The 24113-nt window shown below is 40.5% G+C and overlaps 1 protein-coding gene across 1 annotated transcript in view; it reads left to right on the forward strand.

Moving 5' to 3' along the window:
- Positions 1-16790, forward strand: part of LOC132816205 (V-type proton ATPase 116 kDa subunit a 1-like) — a 138521-nt gene extending 121731 nt beyond the window's left edge. The window contains exons 17-20 of the mRNA XM_060825698.1: positions 1493-1594; positions 1979-2096; positions 9179-9341; positions 16709-16790. Of these exons, the coding sequence (XP_060681681.1) occupies positions 1493-1594; positions 1979-2096; positions 9179-9341; positions 16709-16790 (465 nt within the window). The remainder of the gene's footprint in view (positions 1-1492; positions 1595-1978; positions 2097-9178; positions 9342-16708) is intronic.
- The last annotated feature ends 7323 nt before the right edge of the window (positions 16791-24113 follow it).

Genomic DNA, 24113 nt, shown 5'->3' on the forward strand with positions numbered 1-24113 from the left:
GCGGGAACAGCAGTCCGAGTAAAATGGTATGTCTTAGAGATACTTGTAATCCTGGGTAGATTCAAAACATGATGGGTAAAATTTGAGTTGAAATCTATGCGGGGTAAATCTGAATTATTGGTAGCTGCTGAGGAAGGAAACATGGCTGTGGAAGCGAGTTTTGGCCAACACCTTGTTGAACAGCAGTTGGCAAACAGCAGTGAAATGGAGAGCAATGAAGATGTACACGGTGAAAGTGTCAATTGGAATTCCTGTTGTAGGGAAGATCAAAACTTCTTCAGGGTAGGCATTCCATTCAGAGATGTGATAGTCAATCAAACAAAATGTAGGAGAAACTTACTGCGGATGCTGGAATCTCTATTGAAGATAACCAATGCTGGAGATCAAAGCGGGTCAGATAGCAAACATGGAGAGAGAGCAAGCTAACATCTTGAGTCTAGATGACTCTTCATCAGAGATGAAAGGGAATTTGGAGGGGACATCACTTATGTTATATTTTGGTTGGGGGGGGTGCGGTCCCAGTTCTGCTCTGATGATGAGTCATCTAGACTCGAAATGTTCGCTTGCTCTCTCTCCATGGACAAAGTTAAAAATCACACAACACTAGGTCATAGTCCAACAGCTTTATTTGGAAGCACTAGCTTTCAGAGCATAGCTGATAAAGGAGCAGCACTCCGAAAGCTAGTGCTGTTGGACTATAACCTGGTGTTGTGTAATTTTTAACTTTGTCCACCCAGTCCAACACCAGCTCCAACATCATCTCTCCATGAATGCTGGCTGACCCAAGTGATCTCCAGTGTTGTTGTTTTCAGTGCAGATTCCAGCATTTGCAGTAATTTTTTCCTGGATTAACAGCTATGCCTCTGCTAATTCCATTGAATTGTATAACACATAGTGATCGTAATTTCAAACACAAAGAGCAGGAAACTGAATTGAACTAAAAATGCATTTCTGATTCTCAACAGGAGTTCTAAGATCACATCACAAAACTATAATGAACAGAGCCATTGTGCCTACCAACCCAGCTCCATCCCTTTCCCATCTGTCCTTGACCATCCTTCTACATGGAAAGAAACTTTTGATAACACAGTAAACTATACCCTACAACAAGCTGAAATATACTCCTACATTCCCTAACACTGTAAGCATTTCCCAATCTCTCTCTACTAGCATTGGAAGTCAACTGGACTTGACCCTCCAACCTAAACATGGGTAAGGACATTGGAACTTAGCCCTCAGCCCACATCGAACCCCCCTCCCAACCTCTCATTGATCGTATATTTAGTGAAAATTGGAACCTACAGATTTTACTGCATAATTGAATGAGTCCTGAATAATTCCTGATTAAACTGCATTGATACAATGAAGCAACACTGTTTTCTTTTATTTGTTCATTTTGATTTATTGATGTTATCACATTATTTTATCTTCATGCAGCCTTTTTGTGTAGGTGTACAAATTGTTAATGATTTTTAATGGTCCTTCTATCAAGGTACGTCTTTGTGACAACTCAAAGGTTTCTATCCTCCAGTCTGAGCAGACTGAGGCAGAAATAAAAGGAGGAGGAGACAAGAATCACTGGGAGGAAGAAAAGGTAAATTTTCATCCAAGGCTAAGGTAAGATGGTGATAGAGATCAACGGTAAGTTCATTAATATGTACCACACATTAATGGCTATGTACAGAATAATGTATCTGTGAAAATCTCAGACTTGAGTCAATCATGTGATTACCACTTCTCCCATATTAAGTGCACTTTCAAACTATTTTTTCTACATCTAAAGACACTACTTATAGTAACTATAACTATAAACTACTAACTATAAATGTCTTATTTTAAAATAAAAGCTAGGTTTTTTTCCAATGAGCATTATATAAATAACTTTCAAAAATAGCTGTAACAGTAAACTATAAAATCTGTTAGTGCTGCATTGCTCATGGATTGATATGGTTACCTATCATTATGTTTAACTCAACAGTTCAGCTTTGGTGACACCTTTGTACAACAAGCTATCCATACTATTGAGTACTGCCTGGGTTGTGTCTCAAACACTGCCTCATACCTTCGCTTATGGGCCTTAAGCTTGGCTCATGCCGGTAACTATACTTAGCATAAGTTTACATTTGCCTAATAGTGTCGCTAAGAATATCTCAACTGCCAGCTGCTGATAATCTAAGTGGGTTTGATGTTCTGATGCATGTCATAGAGTCATAGAGATGTACAGCATGGAAACAGACCCTTCAATCTAACTCTTCCATACCGTCCAGATATCCTAAATTCATTTAGTCCCATTTGCCAGCATTCCTTGGAACCCTTCCTATTCATATACCCACCCAGATGTCTTTTAAAGAATGTCTTTGTACCAGCCTCCACCATTTCCTCTGGCAGCTCATTCCATACACGTACCACCCTCTACATGAAAATGCTGCCCATTAGGCCCCTTTTAAATCTTTCCCCTCTCACCCTAAAATTATGCCCTCTGGTTCTGGACTCCCCCACATTTGTCTGTTTATCTTATCCATGCCCCTCATGATTTTATAAATTTCTATAAGGTCATCCCTCAACCTCTGACTCTCCAGGGAAAACAGCCCCAGCTTATTCAGCCTCTCTCCATGGCTTAAACCTTGCAACTCTGGCAACATCCTTATAAACTAGAGCTATGGAGTGTTTTAATTTTGTAGCAATCCCTTGCTGACATCAAGCTCATGCAAGTCAAGAGACCAGAATCAGAAAATTACCACTGGGGAAAGAATATGACTGGCATATATTGTGCTAATGTTATCATCTGAAATACTATGGTTAGAATTATACCCAACAAACTTTTGTATTATTAATCTGTCGTGATTGGAACCAGGGCCAGGGGGATCTCATTGACTGTGAGACCCTTGCTTGGGCCTGTTAACCTGAGCCAGAGAGCCCTGGCTGACAGATATAAACAGGAGATTCGGAAGGTCTCCTCAGTCTAGGGACTGGCTTTGAGCTTGCTGGTCAGAGCCCATGTACTGTGCACTTGTAAATAAAGGGTGACTTGGTGGATATCTGCCTCTGTGCTGTTATTTCATAATCTAACATACTGAAACTACTTAAGGAAGGATGTCCACACAACGCCTTTGGCAGAAAGAAGTTCAGTCTTGATAAACATTCTGTGCTTATTCCATAGTGCTTACCTCGACTCAAACTGTATCTAATGTACTTCCTTTGGAGTTACATGAGAGGCTCTTGTAAGGCCTCAGGCTGGACTGTTTAGCTGTATGGAATTTAACACTAAACCTGTACCTTAGAAATGCAATGGTTAAAGAACTTACTCACTGCATACTAATTACAGGCATTACTACCATTTTAACACTTTACACCACAGCTAAAATGTTTATATTCTCCCATCATTTAGAACAATAAAAAGCAGATTAAATGACTAGACAAATTTTGCAAATGTGCAAAAGTGAAATAAAAGCTCGAGAAAGACTACTCAATGAGTTCTGAGAAAGAGTCTATTCTTGGACCCGAGACATTAACTGTGATTTCTGTTTACTGATGCTGCCAGACCTGTTGAGCTTTTTGAGTAATTTCAGTTTTTGTGTCACAGAGGAGGTGATCCTGGTTATCTTATGTTTAATTAAAGCATTTTTGATTAATATGGCATTTTCTTACCTGATTGTTCTTATTGAACTCAAATTTCCAAGCTCAAAATAGTACAATGCATAGCCAACAGGAATTGTCAAGGTCACATGCCAATTTTCAGCATAGTGTGAGATTAACACTGCAATTTATAATATAAATAGTTGCCAAAAGGATTGAAATTATTAAAATTAAGTTTCTGGCCCAGATATCTTTCATCATAGCCTTCATAGAAGATGGAGATGGAAACAAAGGAAAACGTAACTAATGTTCCTAAGGATGAGAAGTTGTCCAACACAGCCTTGGATGTTTAAGAGATATAACAAAATAGTGATGACCAGTAATTAAATACAGAGCAAACAGAACGAGTTACAAAAGGTAGCCCACATAGCTGAGGTTAGTCATAAATCAAATGTCAATGCAATCAGACAGGTATTTCTATTCAATATGAATTGCTATGGAAACAGCAAAAATCCTTGAAAATCCACTGAAGCGATAACTTAATTGCTAATTCCAAATATAGACCCATTGTCCAATCTGACTGCCTCTATTGGAGTTATACAGAAAAATATTTAAGAACTTTTATCAACTCATGGATCTGAAATTTCATTCACAGTGTAATTGAAACTTATTGTGGCAAAATTTGACACAATGTAGGAACGCAATGGCTGCACAAAATGCAGCCTCAGGCTTATTCAAATAATTATTCATATCAGATATTCCAGCTTTGTCCTTGTGTTGAGAAAAATTAACTAGTTCACTAATGCACTTCAGGAAGAGGACTGCCCCCCACATCCTGCCACCCTACCAGCCTACATGTCATTCTATACCAATTTATTATGCTTGCCTCAGCAGAACTGAAGAGAAGCAATAAATACTGGCTTAGCGAGACAGGCAGGACGCTGGAAGAATGCAGCAAGCCAGGCAGCATCAGGAGGTGTGGTGTTGGGAAAGCACAGCCAGTCAAGAAGCATCTGAGGAGCAGGAGAGTTGACATTTCGAGGGGAAGCTTTTCATCAGGAATGACTGATGAAGAGCTTATGCTCAAAACATCTACTCTCCTGCTCCTCAGATGCTGCCTGACTGGCTTTGCTTTTCCAGCATCACATTTTTTGACTCTGATCTCCAGCATCTGCTGTCCTCACTTTCTCCTAGCATCTGGAAGTGGAGAAGTGACGTTTCAGGTATAACCCATACCCAAAACATTGACTTCTCCACCTCCTGATGCTGCCTGGCTAACTACGTTCTTCCAGCATCCTGCCTGTCAACCTTGGATTCCAGCATCTGCAGTGTTTTTGTGCCTAAATAAATACTTGCCAGTGTCATATACTTTCCAAAAATAAAAACAATAAAGAGAGGTAGACTGCATTATGGTTGCCTGCACTCAGTACAGACCTTGAAGTTATCCCTATGTAACCCCGACAAAAAAGGGAAAATGTCAGCAGTGCTCTTTTCCCACCATGAGCTACCTTTTCCATTGCTCTGCCTCTGCAAAGGCTGCTGTCGATATCTCCATCTTCAATGAATGTAAACATCCTGCCACCGCTCCCTGTACCCACCACCTCCCCAATCCAGCACCTCACTGCCACATCACAGGTCACAAGACAGAACAGTTAAGGAAAACAGGACTTCATTTCCATTGGACATTACAATGCAAACTTGCATTTATTTGGCACTTTTATCATGGTGCTACGTACCAAGGCACTTTGAACAAAATTTGGTGATGAGCTGCACAGGATGATATCTGAACAGATGATCAAAAACTTTTTCAAAGAGGTAGATTGTAAAGAGTAACTTAAATTCAATTCATTACAGTTAATTCCTGGAATAAGTGCCCAAATGTAACCAATTTACTTACCCTGCTGAACTTTCAGAGATAAATGAATGAAGAATTGAGTCTTCAGTGGATTGAGGAGACATATGTGTTCTGACACTGCCAAAGATCTTGGAAATGCCAGTGATAGCCAACCTTGAGACATAAATAGATTTCGAGTAAAAAGTGAGGTCTGCAGATGCTGGAGATCAGAGCTGAAAATGTGTTGCTGGTTAAAGCACAGCAGGTTAGGCAGCATCCAAGGAACAGGAAATTCGACGTTTCGGGCCAGAGCCCTGATGAAGGGCTCTGGCCTGAAACGTCGAATTTCTTGTTCCTTGGATGCTGCCTAACCTGCTGTGCTTTAACCAGCAACACATTTTCAACATAAATAGATTTCTCCAACCCACACAGTCATCCTAAAAATATTGATGTAGGAGACATTTGAAGAGGCAGGGAATTTTATGATAGGAATTCCAGACTTAAGGACATTGGCTGAGAATACAACCACCAGTGATGGGGCAATGAAAATCAGGATACATAAGAGGCCATAACTGGGGGTATTCAGAGATTTGAGAAGGTTGTAGGGCTAGGAGAGATTACAGAGGAAGGAAAGGATACATTTGAAAACAAGCATGAAAATAAAATTATGTGAAAGTCAGCAGATGCTCTACGTTCAAACTAATCATGTTGCTCTTAGAATACAAATCACATTCAATAAAGATTAATCTCAAATACACAATCACATTATTGCATACAAGTGTGATGTCCATCAATGATAAGCATTCATAAAGCAATATGACCTCTGAATGAGGATATCCCAAAAAATGCACATGATGAACACAATAATCAAGTGAACAGATTGTCGTCTGAAACGTCGATGTTCCTGCTCCTCGGAAGCTGCGTGACCTGCTGTGCTTTTCCAGCCCCACTCTAATCTAGACTGTCATATGATATAAATGTGTGTGCACAAACACTTACAATATCTTGACACCGTTGTACCCTCATAATACCTTAATTTTTCACTTATATTTATTCTGCCTTGGTATGACCCTAACATCAGTAGCTGATGAGAAGACGGAGAATAGTGCCCTCAATATATGATGACCTTGGCACATGTCCTTTTGTGTGAGAGGCCTTGAGGATGCTAACAGACTGGGGATCTCCAAACAGGGGCTCTCCATTGCCCTACCTACTGGAGGCTGTGGGGTCATGGTAAAGAGGATAAGGAGTGACAACTGACCTAAGGAATATCATCCTCTCCAGATGGCGAACTGATACTTCTTCTCCACTTCAGTGCACAATGTCACTTCCCTCTATTTCTGATGAAAAGTGATACCTGAAGAGAGGTCTAGGTGTCTCATTCCCCTCTTATCTAACCATTGCTGCACTGGGCACTAACCAGAGCAACATGTTACAGGTTCTCATGTACATCGGCCATATGATAGACCTGGCTATTTGTGGCAGTCATCAACCTGTCCACTGGAGGAAGCTATGAGCTCATATGAATCAGGTGAAAGGAGAGCCTGAAGGCAGTCAACGCCTGTTAAAAGAGCAAGTGAAAGGAGGTCCTGTAGCGGTCAGCATCAGTTCGAGTAGCTGATCCAGTCCAATCCAGATGATAAATTGGAGACATGGTGGCATATAAAAAGACACTTAACTCCCTTGTTCCCAAACCATACTCAGGATACTGACTACAAATGGTCCCCGAATGGCTCCACACGTACAACGATTACACAACCTGTCCTCTTTTGCCATGTGGTACTGATGATGACCACTTAGTTTCCAGCCTGGCCTTTCTCCCAGTTTGCAAAATCCCTGCGCTTTATAACTTTATCAGACATCCTTTGATGCAATGCCACTATGTCTCCAAATGCAGCAAGATTTAAATAACATTCAGGCTTGGGCTGAAAAGACCACACAAGCCAGACAGCGACTTTCTACAACAAGATAGAATCCAACTAATACCCCTTGACATTCAATGATATCACCAACAATGAATCTCTCACTATCAATATGCTGGGGTTACTATTGACCAGAAACTGAACTGGACTAGCCACATAAAAGCTGTGGCTACAAGAGCAGGTCAGAGGCTGGACATTCTGCTGCATGTAATTCAACTCCCAACATCCCAAAGCCTATCCACTAATTAAAAGATGCAAGTCAGGGGTGTGATGGAATACTCTCTACATGTCTGGATGAGTGCTGCTCCAACAGTACTCAAAGCTATTAACACCATCGTGGACAAAGCATTCCATTAACACCTTCAGCATTCATTCACTCTGCCACTGACACAGAATGACAGAAGTGTGTACTATCTATAAGATATACTGCACAAATCTCAAAAGTTCTTTAGGTAGCATCTTACAAATCCCCTACCACCAAGAAGGACAAGTACAGCAGACACATGGGAACATCACTATCTGCAAGTTCCCCTCCAAGTCACATACCACCTAACTTGAACAATATGATGCTCCTTCATTGTCCCTGGGTCAAAATCTTGGAACCCACGTTTCCTTGCAGCATTATGGATTTACCTAAACCACCTGGTCTGCATGGTTCCCAGCAAAACAGCTTACTACCACCTTCGAAAGGCAATTAAGGATGGACAATAAAGGCTAGCTGAGCCAGTGACACACGTACTCTGTGAATGAATAAAAAGTGATCACTTACATTAGTGTTTGGAGTCAGTTGTCAAGATTTTGTGACAAGCTGGAATCCACAGCTGGAATCTTCTTCCAGGCTGGGGAGGAAGATATCCCACCACTTCTGGCGAGCAAGAAAACCTGCAGGATATATCTTTGAACTGCATTGTTGTTCCCTCACTGTCACTGGCTCAAAATCCTGAAACTCACTCTCAAAAATACTGTGGATTTGCCTACACCACATGAACTGCTGTAGTTCAAAAATGTAGCTCACTACCACCTTCAAGGGCAATTATGGATTAGCAATAACATGCTGCTAACCAACAACAGACAGATATAGTGAATTGTTTTTACAAAAGACACTAGTTACTGTTGTAATCGTGCAGATAATATACAGTTTCAGACAACCACCACTGGAAGAGTGTTGTATGAGCTTGTTGGATTCTTGCTTACCCTCACATCAAATCATCGTTGTCATCCTGCTTTTACGTTTGTGCTCATTTTGTTTCATATAGTAAAGAACAAATTAGTTAGTTTAATAAGGATCTGTTGCCTTAAAAAAATACAGTACATTGGATGATTGCAATCAGGTACAAGTTATATTCATATGACAGACACTACAAGGATCGATCTTCTTTAAGATCCAGAACTGTCTATCTTACCATATTAAAGTGCCAGCATCAGATGGGATAGAATTTAATACAATCTTCAGTATTAATGCTTTCAGAACCAGTTCCTTATGCAATAGATACTTACCAGTGTCAAATTTTTATACTTCACCCTGACCTGATATTGAGTCAACTGATTGAAGGAGCACTTCCTGCCCATTCATTCCACGTAATAGTGTATGGGCCATGTTACTATCACAGTTATGATTTGCACCTTAATTGGGTACACTGCGGTTTTTGACATGAATAAAAATGGTGCGCACTTCAGTCCCTGCTGTCAGGAACTGCACAGTTCTGATTAAAGTCCACCCCACAATAATAAAGGTGACATGCAAAACAATTTCGAATCAAACTTACATCAATTAAATAATCGAAGCCATTACTTTAGGAAATTAATCACACTGAGAAGACACTAATCAATCTTTTCTTTTCTCCAGAACTTTCTGAGGTGTTGTGGCACATGGTGCTACACAATGGCTTCACTGGCTTAAGCTCTGTTGGACTCACAATCACCTTTGCTGTTTTTGCTGTTCTCAGTGTGGCCATTCTACTCGTTATGGAAGGCCTTTCTGCATTTCTGCATGCTCTACGTCTACACTGGTGAGCTTAAAGGAGCACATGCGAGGTGTGAAAAGTGATTAAAGAGACCTGGCCTTGGTGGGCGGCACGGTGGCACAGTGGTTAGCACTGTTGCCTCACAGCGCCTGAGACCCGGGGTCAATTCCCAACTCAGGCAACAGACTGTGTGGAGTTTGCACGTTCTCCCCGTGTCTGCATGGGTTTCCTCCGGGTGCTCCGGTTTCCTCCCACAGTCCAAAGATGTGCGGGTCAGGTGAATTGGCCATGCTAAATTGCCCGTAGTGTTAGGTAAGGGGTAAATGTAGGGGTATGGGTGGGTTGCGGGTCGGTGTGGACTTGTTGGGCCGAAGGGCCTGTTTCCACACTGTAAGTAATCTAATCTAATCTAAAAAAAATACATTAGATATTGCTTCCTGTTATTTTATTGCACAATGTAAGTTTGTTTGCTCAGACACAAAAGTTATATTTTATCATTGCAGAAAAAAAATTCAATTTCAATAATTAATTCCTGCAAATTAATTTGGAGGGAGATTTAATGACTTTATTTTGGTACAGTATATGAATAAATAATTTTAATGTCAATTAATTAACAAAACATTTGTTCTACAACTTGGACTTTAGTAAAAAGTTTGCAGAGTAAGTTGACTGCAACAGATATTCCAGATTTAAATCATTATTGTCTATTAAGATTTACAAATGTCATGAATTTCCTGTAAGAATCACGCTTCATAATCATATTCAATATGTCTGGACTACCTATATGGCTTGCTGTCATTCTTGAAAACATCCTAAGGTAAGTTGTTCTGTAGTAACAGCAATTGCTGGAAAAGCTCAACAGGGCTGGCAGCATCTGTGGAGAGAAATCAGAGTTAACATTTCAGGTCCAGTAACCCTTCCTTAGAATTGATGGTAGCTAGGAAACAGTTGGGTTTTATGCAGAAGGTAGGGTGGGGCGAGGTGGTAAGGAGTAAACGATAAGTGGAGATAGAGTCCAAAGTGACACCTTCCTCAACCAAGATTCCTCCAGCACCATATTTGACAGGGCCCCAGCCAGGTCGAACCCACCTCCCGCACTTTAGCCCTCACCTGCCTCTCTTTCCTCTCATAACAGTGATGGGGTCTGCCCCAAACCTGCCTCCCAATGATCCAGCTGCTGGCTACTCCTCCCTCAAGTACTCTCACCAGTACTACATTGCTATGTCAAAGCACCCTGTTTCCACATGCCCAGAACATCACAGTATTGCAAAACTCTACTAACATTTGGTAATTTCAGGATCTCTCTCTCCCAGTAATCACACATTCCAAACCTCTACCCATATCAGACAATGTCCTATGCCCATAAACCAGCAAACTCTTCACTGGGATCTGACACTTCAAACAAGGACAGGTTATACAGAAATTACAACGTCAAAGGCGCAGATAATAATCAGAAGCACTGATTATGGTTTCTAGGGAAGCGCCAGCACAATCAAAATTAGTAGTAGAAATATTATTAGCACCGGCATAGTATTTGATAATAAGATGCAATTGCACTTACTCAATCACCACAAATCAGTAATCCTGATTTATTACACATCATAAAGCAATGAGTCCTCAAGATCACTATAAATAATGCCATCGAAAACTGACTAGTATTTACATACCTTAAAAGTTAGATTTGATGCAGATGGGATTATTCTCAACAGCAAAAATTACCTACTCATTTAAATATTTAATTAAATCTTTCAAAATGTTTGTATTTAACAAGGATTGACGCTGTCAGAAGAATTCTGCTCTACTAATTTTAAAACTTCTTTGCAGAGTCAGTTGTGACAGGGTTGATTTGCAGCTTGGCCACCAAATGTAAAGCTCAAGTTGACAACTGTTTTGCCCACTCAAGTTTTAGTACCATTGATTGATTTCACAGAAACAGCCAGACAACAACACCAGTTTAACACCCATGGAATAGACTGAAATCCATCCTACAGTTTCCCAGATGATCCTAAGGCATGGCTGTTGCACATTCATTAATGGCAATATTCCAACGGTTCCTTACAGTTCATTCAGGTTCGATACAGTTCACCTCTAGAAAGGGCAGCTGTCAACAGAGAGCTCATTGAACCGATTTAAGAAGGTGAAGATTTCCAATAATCACTGCCCCCTGACAATACTGGCCTGACCCAGCTCTACCTTTATAATCTGCAAGCAGCAGTACAGGAAGATACTGTGGATCTATTTCATATCAAAGGAGTTACATTAAATTGGTATAAAGTGTTGAGTAGGATATCCCGAGGGACAGGGACCCCTCATGTATATAAATGACACTAAACACATCATTCTGCACTTAGTGTATAAGAGTATTATTTGCAGATCATACAAGCACACAGCCTTATAAATTAACTTTGAACATTTTCAAATTTTTTCTTTGGTCGCTTTTTAGAATAATATCATGTCTTCCCTAAACTCTGCCATTGCTACATAATAATTCAGAATGGCTTCTGAGACTTGAGGAGCTGAATGTGTCACTTGTGCACCAATGCAGCTATAATCTAAATTTCCTTTCTACATGCATACTGTCATTGCTACTTTGGACCCATACTGATTCTTTCCATTTTCTTTATTGTTTTCTTCATTCAGATCCTCACATATCCTTCTGTGTGTATCAGCTGTGTGCTAGGTGGAAGCATTCTTGCCTCTGAGTCTGAAGGTTGTAGGTTCAAAGACCCAGTCCTGGACTTGACAAACAAAAATCAATGTTTAGATCCCAATGTCCCAATGCTGAGGGGCTGCTGTACCAGCAGGGGCAAAAGTCACAGGACCCAGTGCTGTTTTTAGCCCAGGTCCTCTGCTCCCAATCTGCCACTTAGCACAGCAGGACCCCAGTTACTGCACCCTTATGTACACAACCCCCTCCTCTCCTCCATTTCAGATCTTGGTCACTAGTGCTGGCCTTCTGTCCATAACAAAAAACTAGTAAAACTGGTAAATGAGATATACTGGTCCAACTTGTCTTTCAGACTTCAAAGAGGAGGTCCAATATGTTCATTTCCAACTGGCACTGTTCCTGTTTCTGTCTGGGAGATGAGATGTTATATCAATACCACACCTGCCCTCTCAAGTGCACTGTTTTGAAGGAGTGCACGCAAGTTATTCCACTATTTATCCCTTGATTAGTATCACAAAACAAAGCAGACACCTTTCTGGTTATGGGAGCCTGCTGGGTGCAAATTGACAGCCTTGTTTCCAACACTACAATAGTAACAATAAAGTACTTTGGGATGTCAACTTATCATGAAAGATGTTACGTGACAGTGAGTCTTTTTTCTTCTCCCCATTTTTTCCCCTTCCTATCACCTAACTGGACAAACTCTCAGCTCTTTTAACTCACATACTTTGCTCTGCTGATTTATGAAGCAAACTAACATTATTCTTCTGCCTTGTATTCCTCTATCGCCAGCCCAGGCTTTGATTCACCTGGAAAAGCCCACATTTGCTTTTGCGTTACTCCTGTTGATACTTCCTCATGAACAACAACCACAACTTTTTCATCTTTCTGTCTCAATACCATTCCCCACAGCGTACCTCTTTGTGGTATGCTGTGCTACCCTCCTTCCCATTAAATCCCACAAACCAGTAGAACTTATTTTAAAACCTTATACCTAAATGCACGCAGTATTCAGAGTAAAGTTGTTGAGCTGACAGCACAAATAGAGACAATGGCAGGGAATACTGAAACTTGATTGCAGGAAGATCAGAAGTAGGAGTTAAAAAGCCAAGGGTACTCAATATTCCGAATGGATAGACAAGAAGGAGCAGAAGGTTAAGTTGATTTATTTATTGGTTACGAATAATATCAAATTTGCATTAAGAAATAATATTGTCACTATCAACCAAATTGTTGAATTAGCCTGGGCGGAAATAAAAAGCCAGGGAAGAAACCCCAATGTAGGAGTAATTTATAGGCCTCCCCCAAACACTACTTCCAAAGTCGGACATGGTATAAACCAGGAAATAATGAGGGCTTGTGAGGAGGGCACACCAGTAATTTAGGTTGATTTGAACATGCAAATTGATTGGATTAATCAACTTGGCCTCGAAGAAAGGTTCATAGAGTGCATGAGGAATTGTTCCTGAAAGCAAAATGTTATGGATTCAACAAGAGAACTAGTTACTTTAGATTTGATATTCTGTAATGAGGAAGGATTGATAAGTGGTCTTCTGTTTAAGGATCCTCTTGGAAGGAGTGACCACAACATGTTAAGTTTCAAATTCAGTTTGAAAGAGTGAAGACGGAGTTGCATACTCTTTTAGGGTTGGCTAAACTAATTCTACAGGCCTGAGGAAGGAGTTAGCCTAAGTGGACTGGGCAAAAATATTAACAGGCAGAACAGTTCAAGAACAGTGACAAATACTTAGAGAGAAACTGAATGCCTCACAATTAAAATATATTCCTGAGAGGAAGAGGCATTGTAAAAAGGTGGAAAATCATCCATGGCTTAAGAAGGAAGTCAAGGACAACATAAAGGCAAAGGCTAGGACATATCATACTGTAAAAGTTAATGGCACTCTGGAGGATTGGGCAAACTTAAATGTCTGCAAAGAGTAACTGGGAACAAAATCAAATGAGCTAAGGTGAACTGTGAAAGCAGACTAGCAGAAAACATAAACCCTGATATCAAAAGTTTCTGTAAGTATAAAAAATGGAAGAGAATAGTGAAAGTAAATGTTGGCTCTTTAGAGGATGAAAATGGCAACATAATAATGGGAAACGTGGAAATGGCAGAGACGCTAAACCAATATCTTTTCTCTGTTTTCAGAATGGAAGGTAATAATTCCTTCCCAAAAACTGCAATTACTACAAAGAAATTTGGTGAAAAAGAACTTGGAAGAAAGTATTGAGTTAACTGAAGGGATTAACGGCACTTACATCTCCGAGGCCTGGTAGCCTGCACCATATACTATTAAAGGAGGTGGCAGCTTTCGTTTTGGTTTTCTAAAATTCCCCAGATTCTGGAAAGGCACCAGTGGATTGGATATATGCAGATGTGACATCCTTATTCAAAAGATATAGACAAAAAGTGGGAAACTATAGACCAGAAAGTTGCCCTCTGTAGTAGGGAAGTTGCTGATGTCAGTCATAAAGGAAGAGATAATTGAAAATTTGAAAAAGCAAAGCTCAGTTCACCAGTGTCAGCACAGTTTTATGAAGGCATGTCATGTTTGACAAACTTGCTGGAGTTCTGTGAGGATGTAACCAGCAAAGTAGATAATGGGGGTTTGGTGGATATGGTATGACAAAGTGCTGTATAAAAGACTGATCCAGAAGGTCAGATCTCAGGGGGTTGAGGAAAGCAGATTGGCTTAGATTGAGGATTTTGGATTCTGGATTAGTGATGCTGAAAGAGCACAGCAGTTCAGACAGCATCCGAGGAGCAGTAAAATCGACGATGGCACTGGAGGCAATTCAGAAGAAGTCCACAAGGTTGATTCCAGGGATGAAAGGCCTTTTATATGAGGAGTGGTTGAATAACTTGGGCTGGTACTCACTGGAAAAATGAGGGGGGTTCTGATTGAGGTGTATAAAATGCTAAAGGGGATTGCTCAAGGTGGATTTGGAACATGTGTTTTCCCCTTTTGGGACACTCTCAATAAAAGGGCATGGATAGAGTGAGAAGTGATAGATTCAAAACTGAGATGAGGAGAAACTACTTCTGTCAGAGGGCTGTGAATCTGTGAAAACTGGTGCTGTGCAGGCAGAATCATTCAACAGATTCAAGAAAGAAGTAAGTATGTTTCTGATGAACAGCGGGATAAAGAGTGCGGGAAGCAGGCAGGAAAGTAAAGATGAGACAAGGATAAGATCAGCCATGATCATGTTCAATGGTGAAGCAGGCAAGAAGGTTTGAATTGCCAACTCCTGCTCCTATTTCCGATATCCCCATGTATGTGAGATGTCTCTGAAGTGCCATAAAACATTTTGACACATCTTTTCATTTCATAGACATACTACGTAAATGAAATTGTCAATATTAATCTTGATAGTGTTGTTGTAGCTAGAACAGTTGCATTTGAGAAGGTCATTTGGCAACAAGCGTTTTCTGCAGAAAACTGCTACACCAAAGAATAACTTATTTGTGACACTGAATTGAAGCTGAGGGTATAGAAATAACTCTGAACTGCCTTACAAACTCCATCACAATGGGCTGGAGAACAGTGAGTAGCAGTGAAATTGCAGGGGAGTACGATAATTACTGATCTTATATCCATTTTGATGCTGTTATCCTTGGGCTGTAGCAACATAAAATAAGTCCAGTAGACATACCCAACTCTATTCCTCTGTATTAGCATACTGATGAGTTAAAAATGTGATAAATTAGTAAAATCTTTGCCTTGGCAATTGATACTGCACCTCATAGTTCGGACAAAGGAGGTGAGAAAGTCTAAAAGGAAAGATAGAATTCTTGACTTCATGCCAAGGACAAATCTCTTAGCCTTCAACAGAGCTGTGTTCAGTGATTCAGAGTAATCACATAGAATCTTATCTCTAACTGCAGCAGCATTACTAGTTATAGTGAATGTGACTGCCTAAATTAATTTCTGTCACAGATTTCTTTCAGGCAGACCAAAGAGAATATAGTTACACTGCACAAATTAAAAATTTCAATTAATATTGAGGATATGACAGATGTTTCACCATCAAATGTTGGGAGACATTGGACTGTACGACCTTTACTATCCAAAATCACAAGAGACGTGTCCTGCCTTCTGCCTTCTTTTACGACATTGACTTTTTTGTATTGCACTGAAACGAATACACAAATCTCAAACATAAAATCCTCCAGACAACAGCAAATTTCCATTACCTCAACTTGCATGCTTTCACATTTTATCAGTCAGCAAAGCTGCTTGAAACAAAGAGTTAAATGGTTCCTTAGGTAATTCAGTTTTGAATCTGAAAAATAGTTCCTGGCATCTCTTTGTTACCTTACTTATGAGTGAAGGAAGGTCTCAGATCTAATTTGAACCATTGATTCCCAGCCCAAGCATGTTCTCCTCTTTAGCCACATCATCGCTGAAGCTTGTACTGAATTAAACCCTATGTTCACAGATCTCAATGGAAGCAACACAAAAATATACAACTAAAATGGGAGAATAACATCTACACGCTTTTGTGTTACTGTATAAACAAAAAGGAATATTTTCTTTCCTTCTCCTTCGAAGTCAGTATGAAAAATGTCAGAAAGCGAAACAGCACCTGCGATTGGAAATATAAGTAATGTAGCTTGAAAGCATTTTCATGATTTATTTTGTGAAGGACCAGCTAAAGGTCACTGTTCAATGCTACAGCAAACATTTTGTGTTATCCCCTTTTCAGAATATGTACCAACTTCTGTTTTTATTTCTTGCAGGGTGGAATTTCAAAACAAATTTTACAAAGGAGCAGGTTATAAATTCATCCCCTTCTCATTTACAGATATATGTAAAAGATAATTCAGCAATTAACAGATTGCATGACAAATATTTCTAGTTATGTAAGATGTCTTTAGAGATGTAAAATATTTTATGTTTAGTAACATCAAATGTAAACCTATTATTCATTGATAGTGCATAATTCATCAGATGTATTATGAATAAACCATGTAGATTTGTCTTAGTAGAAATTGTAATGCAAACAAATGTTTTAAAACGTTAGTCCTCAAAAATATGTTTATTGTGATTCTCACCAATGTGTCTGCATAATGTGCAATAATACAAGCATACTTATTGCAAGTGTCAGCATATACGATTAGTTTCATGAATTGCTGAGTTATTATTTGAAGACTGCTGTCTATAGTCACATAGTTTTATGGTGTTCTGGCATTCTGCTTCGTTGTAGTAGCAGGAGAGTTACATGAACAAAATCTTGCATTTCTAAAAGCTTTTCATGTCCAAGAAACACTTCAAAGTGCAAACAGGGAGTTAGGAGGGCTAAAGGGGGCTATGAAATAGCCCTGACCATCAGGGTTAAGAAGAATCCAAAGGCATTTTATATAAAAATAAGGAGGAAGAGGGTAGCGAGGGAAAGAGTAGGCCCACTCAAGGATAAAGAAGGGAGGTTATGTGTGGAACCAGAGGAAATTGGGGAGATCTTTAATGAGTACATTGCATTGGTATTCACCAAAGAAAAGGACATGAAAGATGTTGAGGTTAGGGAAAGGTGTGTGAATACTCTCGGGCAGATCAACATAATAAAGGAGGAAATGTTGGGTTCTTGAAATACATTCAGGTAGACAAGTCCCCATGACTTGACGAGATCTATCCCAGGATACAGTGGGAGGCAAGGGAGGAAATAGCTAGGGCCTTAACAGGTACCATTGCATACTCTTTGGCCTCAATGAGGCTCCAAAGGACTGGAGAATGGCCATTGTTGTTCCTTTGTTTAAGAAGGGGAACAGAGATAATTCAAATAACTACAGGCTGGTTGAGCCTAATATTAGAGGTGGGAAAGCTGTTGGAAAGGTACTGAGAGACAGGATTTATTCACATTTGGAAGTGAATTGACTTGTTAGTGATAGGGCAGCATGGATTTGTGTGGGGAAGTCATATCTCACCAACTTGATTGAGTTTTTTGAGAAAGTGACAAGAATGATTGATGAGAGAAGGGCAGTGGCTATTGTCTACATGGATTTTAGGAAGGCATTTGATAAGGTATCCCATGGGAGAGTAGAACACAAGATACAGTCTCATGGGATCCAGGGTGATCTGGCTAGATGGATATAAAACTGGCTTGGTCATAGAAGACAGAGATTAGTGGTGGAAGGGTGTTTTTCAGAAGAGATCAGTAACTATTTAGTGGTCTTTTGGGACCTTTATTGTAATGTACATAAAAGATCTGGAGGAAAATGTGGTCTGATTAGTAAGTTTGCAGATTACACCAAAATTGGCAAAGTTGCAGGAGGATTGTCAAAGGATACAGCAGCATATAGATAGATTGCAGATTTGGGCAGAGAAATGACAGGTGGAGTTTAATTCAGACAAATACATTTTGAAAGGTTAAATTCAGGTGTGAATTATATAATAAATGGCAGAACCTTTAGGAACATTGATATCTGGCATACAGGTTGACAAATCCCTGAAAATGGCAACACAGCTGGATAAGGTGGTCAAGAAGGCATACAGCATGTTTCCTTCATTGGCCGGGGCATCAAACATAAAAATTGACATGTTATGTTACAGCTGTATAGAACTGTAGTTGGGCCATATTTGAAATATTGTATGCAGTTCAGGTCACCACATGAGCAGAAGGCTGTGGATGCTTTCGAGAGGGTACGGAGGAGGTTTACCAGGAAGTTGCTTGGTTAGGAAGGTTTTAGGTATGAGGAGAGGTTGGATAACCTGGATTGTTTTCACTGGAAAGACAAAAGCTGAGGGCTGACCTGATAGAGATCAACAAAATTATAAGAGACATGGATAAGGTGGATAATCAAAGGATTTTTCCCAGAGTGGAAAGGTCGACCATAAGAGAGCATAGGTTCAAGGTGAGAGGAGGAAAGTTTTGGGGAGAAGTGGAGAGAAAATATTTCACACAGTGGGTGGTGGGTGCCTGGAAACAGGCACGTTAACAACATTTAAGGCATATCTTGATAGATACACGAACATGAGGTGACCAGAGGGATAGAAACTGCACATGGGCAGTAAGTAGTGGGTCTAAATAAGGATTAGGATTGGCACAGGATTGGTGGGCCAAAGGGACTGGTCCTGTGCTGTATTGTGTTGCATTATATTGTTTTACATAGAATTATACATTTATCCAACTGTTATGATCCCAAATGATGCTATTATTGGACAAGTCAAATCCCAGTCTAAAATCTGGTTTGATAGATCATATTCTTTAAAATATTTTATTTGAAAGTTCTAGGCTTTTGCTGAAACACAGTTGTGCAATGCCACATGTTTGGTTTCCAAAATAAAATCAGGGCTTATTACACAGAAATAAAGTGATGAAATAGAGCAAATCAAGTTATTTATGCACAAAACTATGTGAAAGATTTTGAAACACACGGCAAAACAAAATTCCATCTATCCCAAAACCATCTCTTTACAGCATTCAAATACCAGAGGAAGTGTTCCCTTCTCTACTACATCTATAAGTTTAACTTAACTGTTTCTTTCAATTTCTGGTCTCAAAAGTATGAGAGTTTGATAGCCTTTTTCTTGATTATTCGCAGAAACAAGCTTCAAATAATCCCTACAAGTTTCTTCTGGGTGGCATGGTGGCACAGTGACTAGCACTGTGCCTCACAAGCCGGGGTTCAATTCTCTGGGTGACTGTGTGAAGTTTGCACATTCTCCTTGTGTCTGTAAAGGCTTCTGCAGTGTGTTCCGGTTTCCTCCCACCGTCCAAAGATGTACAGGTTAGGTGGATTAAGAATGATAAATGTTGGGCTACAGAGATAGAGAAAGGTGGGACTGGATGGGATGCCCTTTGGAGGATTGGTGCAGACCATCTGCACTGTAGGGATTCTATGATTCTGGTTTGGAATTTCCAAACAAAAACCCTTTTGACCAAGATAACCAATTTTATGACCATTCTGAATGAACACCTTTCTCCAGAAGAAACTGTCCTTAATCTCACCCCAGCCAGGTCTTCTATATACTGCAAAAAGCACTTTTCGAACTTAAGGCTTTTCCTAAGTAAAAATCAATTCTTAGTTCTCCTAAACCGAACATAAGCTAACGATTTTCAATGTTTGCTTTCTTCGATCATAAAACTCTCCCAACATAAATTCACATTATCACTTGAGGGGGACTCCAGTCAACCAATCTGACATATAGTGGCTTAAAATCATATCTCCAGAAATACTGACAAGATCATTATTAAACCCTTTCACACACAGAGGCCAAAAGTCACATGCCACTAGATCAATATATAAATTGTAATAAACTGCATTAATATAAATAAATCAGACCACCCAAGGATGAATGAAAATATATCTTTAAGAGGCATTTCTATTACACATCATAAATTCTCAACACTATTTCTATGTTATCTTAACAGTGATAACACATTGACATTAAACATACCATGAGTTACACAGCAATCATATTTCAAATAAGTCCATGGACAGCATAGCACTCAGTTTCTTTCAAATGCTTTCAATAAAGTATCCGCTATAACATTTCCTTTTCCAGGCACATGAATGGTTTTCAAATTATATGGTTAGAGATTTAAGGTCTGCAGAATTACAAGTTCTTATACCCATAGTTTTTCCAAAAAAAGTCAAAGGAATGTGATCTGTATAAACACTAGCATCTTCTGCATTGTTAATAAAGTAGATTTCAAAATGATATGTAACCAGCACATTTTGTTGACATGTGATCAATTTTTGTTTAGAAATAACTGACTGCCTTTTTGATCCCCATCTCATCAACTTATAGTAATGTCACTGGGATCAACAGTGTGTTGAATGGCTTATCATAATGTGGGGCAGCTAAAACCTGTTTGGTTTTCAGTGCAGTTTTTAAATTGTCAAAGGTACTCTGACATTCTTGGATCCATTCAAATTTTCTGCCTTTCTTCAACAAATTCTTTAAAGTGGACCCAATAGTGCTGAAGATCGGAACAAACTTTTGATAAAATCCAACCCACTCAGATCCACAGCAATGTGGTTGATTCATAGTGGCCTTCTGAAGCGGCCTAACAAGTCATTTGGTTGCATCAAGTGTTAGAAGGGAAAGGAGAAAAGGAATGAAACTGACATACCACCTGACTAAGGCACCAGAAATGATGACAGCAAACATAGACCTGTCAACCCTGCAAAGTTCCCCTTAACAACATCTGGGATTAGTACCAAAACTGGGAGAGCTGTTTCATAGACTAGTCGAGGAACAGCCACACAAAGTAGCACTCATGGAATCATATCTTACACACAATACCCCTGACAAAACCAACACCATCCCTAGGTACGCCCTGTCCCATCAGTATGACAGAAGCAGCAGCGATGTACAATCAGGAAGGAGTTGCTCTAGGAGCCATAAACATTGACTCTGGAACCTATGAAGTCTCATCACATCAGGTCAAACATGAGCAACCATAAGACACAGAAGCAGAAGTAGGCCATTCGGCCAATCAGGTCTGCTGCACCATTCAATGAGATTGTAGTTGAGTGGATAATCCTTACTTCCACTTTCTTGCCTTATCCCTATAGCCTTTGATTCCTGTTGGTGATGAAAGAAATCTGTCTACCTCAGTCCTGAATATACTTAATTACCCATTCTCAAAAGGCCCGTGTGGGAAAGAATTCCACAGATTCACAATTGCTGAATAAAGAAATTCCTCCTCAACTGCGTTCATTTTGGAAGGGAGATTAAATAAAAAGTATTATTTAAATAGAGAAAAAGAACAGGAAACTGCAACACAAGAGACTTGGAATACTCATACATGAAAGGCAGAAAGCCATTGGAATGTTGGCCTTTATTTCAAAGGGGTTGATGCATATGAGTAGAGAGGTCTGTAGGGGTTGCTGGTGAGACCACATCTGGAGTTTTGAGCAGTTTTGATCCCCTTATTTAAGGAAAGATATTATTTCATTGGAGGCAGTTCAGTGAAGATTCACTAGGATGATCCTTGATATGAAAAAACTGTCTTGTGAGCAAAAGGTAAACAGATTTAAATTCTACTCAGTGGAGTTTAGAAGAATGAGAGGTGATATCAAAGACAAGTATGCCACTAACATCACGGACTTCATTAGCAAATGCGTGGAGGAGTGCAGACCAAAGAAGTCAATGTGAGTGTTCCCCAACCATAAACCTTGGATCAACCAGATAATCCACTCCCTACTGAAGACCAAATGGCCAGTATTCAAATCAGATGATTCAAACCAATACAGGAAATCTAGATATCACATCAGCAAAGCTATTAGGGATCCAAGAGGCAGTGTTGGACCAATTAGAGGCCCAAACCGACCAAACAGACTCCCACCACCTATGGCAAGGCCTAAACAACATTAGCGGATACAAAATGAAGCAGAGCACGATAGCAGACAAAGACACATCCTTCCCTGATGCGGTCAATGCTTTCTATGTTCAGTTTGAGCAGAGCCAACGGTGCTGTAACACCTGCTCCGACAGCTGTGGACACATCTGTTCCCTCAGTCACTGCTGCAGACATCAGATTAGACATCAGATTTAAGGGCGGCACGGTGGCACAGTGGTTAGCACTGCTGCCTCACAGCGCCTGAGACCCGGGTTCAATTCCCGACTCAGGCGACTGACTGTGTGGAGTTTGCACGTTCTCCCCGTGTCTGCGTGGGTTTCCTCCGGGTGCTCCGGTTTCCTCCCACAGTCCAAAGATGTGCGGGTCAGGTGAATTGGCCATGCTAAATTGCCCGTAGTGTTAGATAAGGGGTAAATGTAGGGGTATGGGTGGGTTGCGCTTCGGCAGCCGAAGGGCCTGTTTCCACACTGTAAGTAATCTAATCAGTCTTCCTGGAAGTCAACCCAAGGAAAGTGACATGCCCGCACCGGCCAAGCACTCAGATCCCGGGTGGACTAATTGGTGAACGTATTCGTCGATATCTTCAACCTCTTCCTCCTACAAGCCGAAGTTCCCTGCTTCAAGAAGACCACCATCATCCCCGTACCTAAGAAAGCACATGCAACATGCCTTAATGACAATTGCCTAATGGCTATGACCTCAATAATCATGGTGTGCTTCGAGAGGCTGGTCATGGCCCACATCAACTTCAGTCTCCCAGCTCCCTACAATTTGCCTACTGATGGAACAGGTCCACAGCGGATGCCATATCCCTAGTCCTCCACTCATCCCTGGAACATCTGGACAATAAGGAGTTGTATGTCAGCGCTGCCTTCATCACCATTATCTCCTGCTGCTGATCTGAAAACATGGTGACCTTGGTCTCAGCTCTGCCCTCTGCAACTGGATCCTCAGCTTTCTGAACCACAGACTGAAATCAGTGAAGATAGACAACTGCACCTCCTCCACAAAAACACTCAATACTGGAGACTCCGCAAGGATGCATCCTTAACCCCTACTGGACTCCCTGTACACGCATGACTGTGTTGCCAAATTCTAAAAGAACATTATTTACAAGTTTGCTGATGACGCCACATAGCAGGACAGGTATCGAACATTGACTAGTCAAAATACAGAAGGGATACAGAGGGCTTGGTGATGCAATGAGAACAACCTTTCCCTCTCAACATCAGCAAAAATAAAGAACTGATCACTCAGAAAGACAGGAGGAGAACACACCCCAATCTACATCATTGGAACCGAGGTTGAGAGGATGGAGTGCATCAAGTTCCTAGGAGTGACAATAACTGACAACTTGTCCTAGACTTCTCACATAGATGCAACGATCAAGAAGGCACAACAATGTCTCTTTTTCCTCAGTTGGCTCAGGAAACTTGGCATGTCCATCAGGACTCTCACCCACTTGTACAGATGCCCTATGTACAGATGCACACTGAACAGGTGTATAATGGCCTGGTATGGCAACAGGTCTGCCCAGAACTGTGAGAAGCTACAGAAGATTGCGTGCACAGCCCAGACAGTCACAGAAGCCAACCTTCCATCCATGGACTCCACTTATACAACTGCAGAAAGGCTGCCAACATCAACAAAGACCCATTGCACCCTGGTAATGATCTCCTACAACCTCATCCATCAGGCAGAGGATACAGAAGCCTGAACATACGCACCAGCAGGTTCAGGAACAGCTTCTTCCCGGCCATTATCAGACTGATGAATGGATTCTCTAACCACAAATAAGTTGATCTTGATAACATTGACCTCACCTAGCACATGCCTTG

The sequence above is a fragment of the Hemiscyllium ocellatum genome, chromosome 5 (genome assembly GCF_020745735.1).
Source record: "Hemiscyllium ocellatum isolate sHemOce1 chromosome 5, sHemOce1.pat.X.cur, whole genome shotgun sequence".
In the NCBI taxonomy this organism is placed as follows: domain Eukaryota; kingdom Metazoa; phylum Chordata; class Chondrichthyes; order Orectolobiformes; family Hemiscylliidae; genus Hemiscyllium; species Hemiscyllium ocellatum.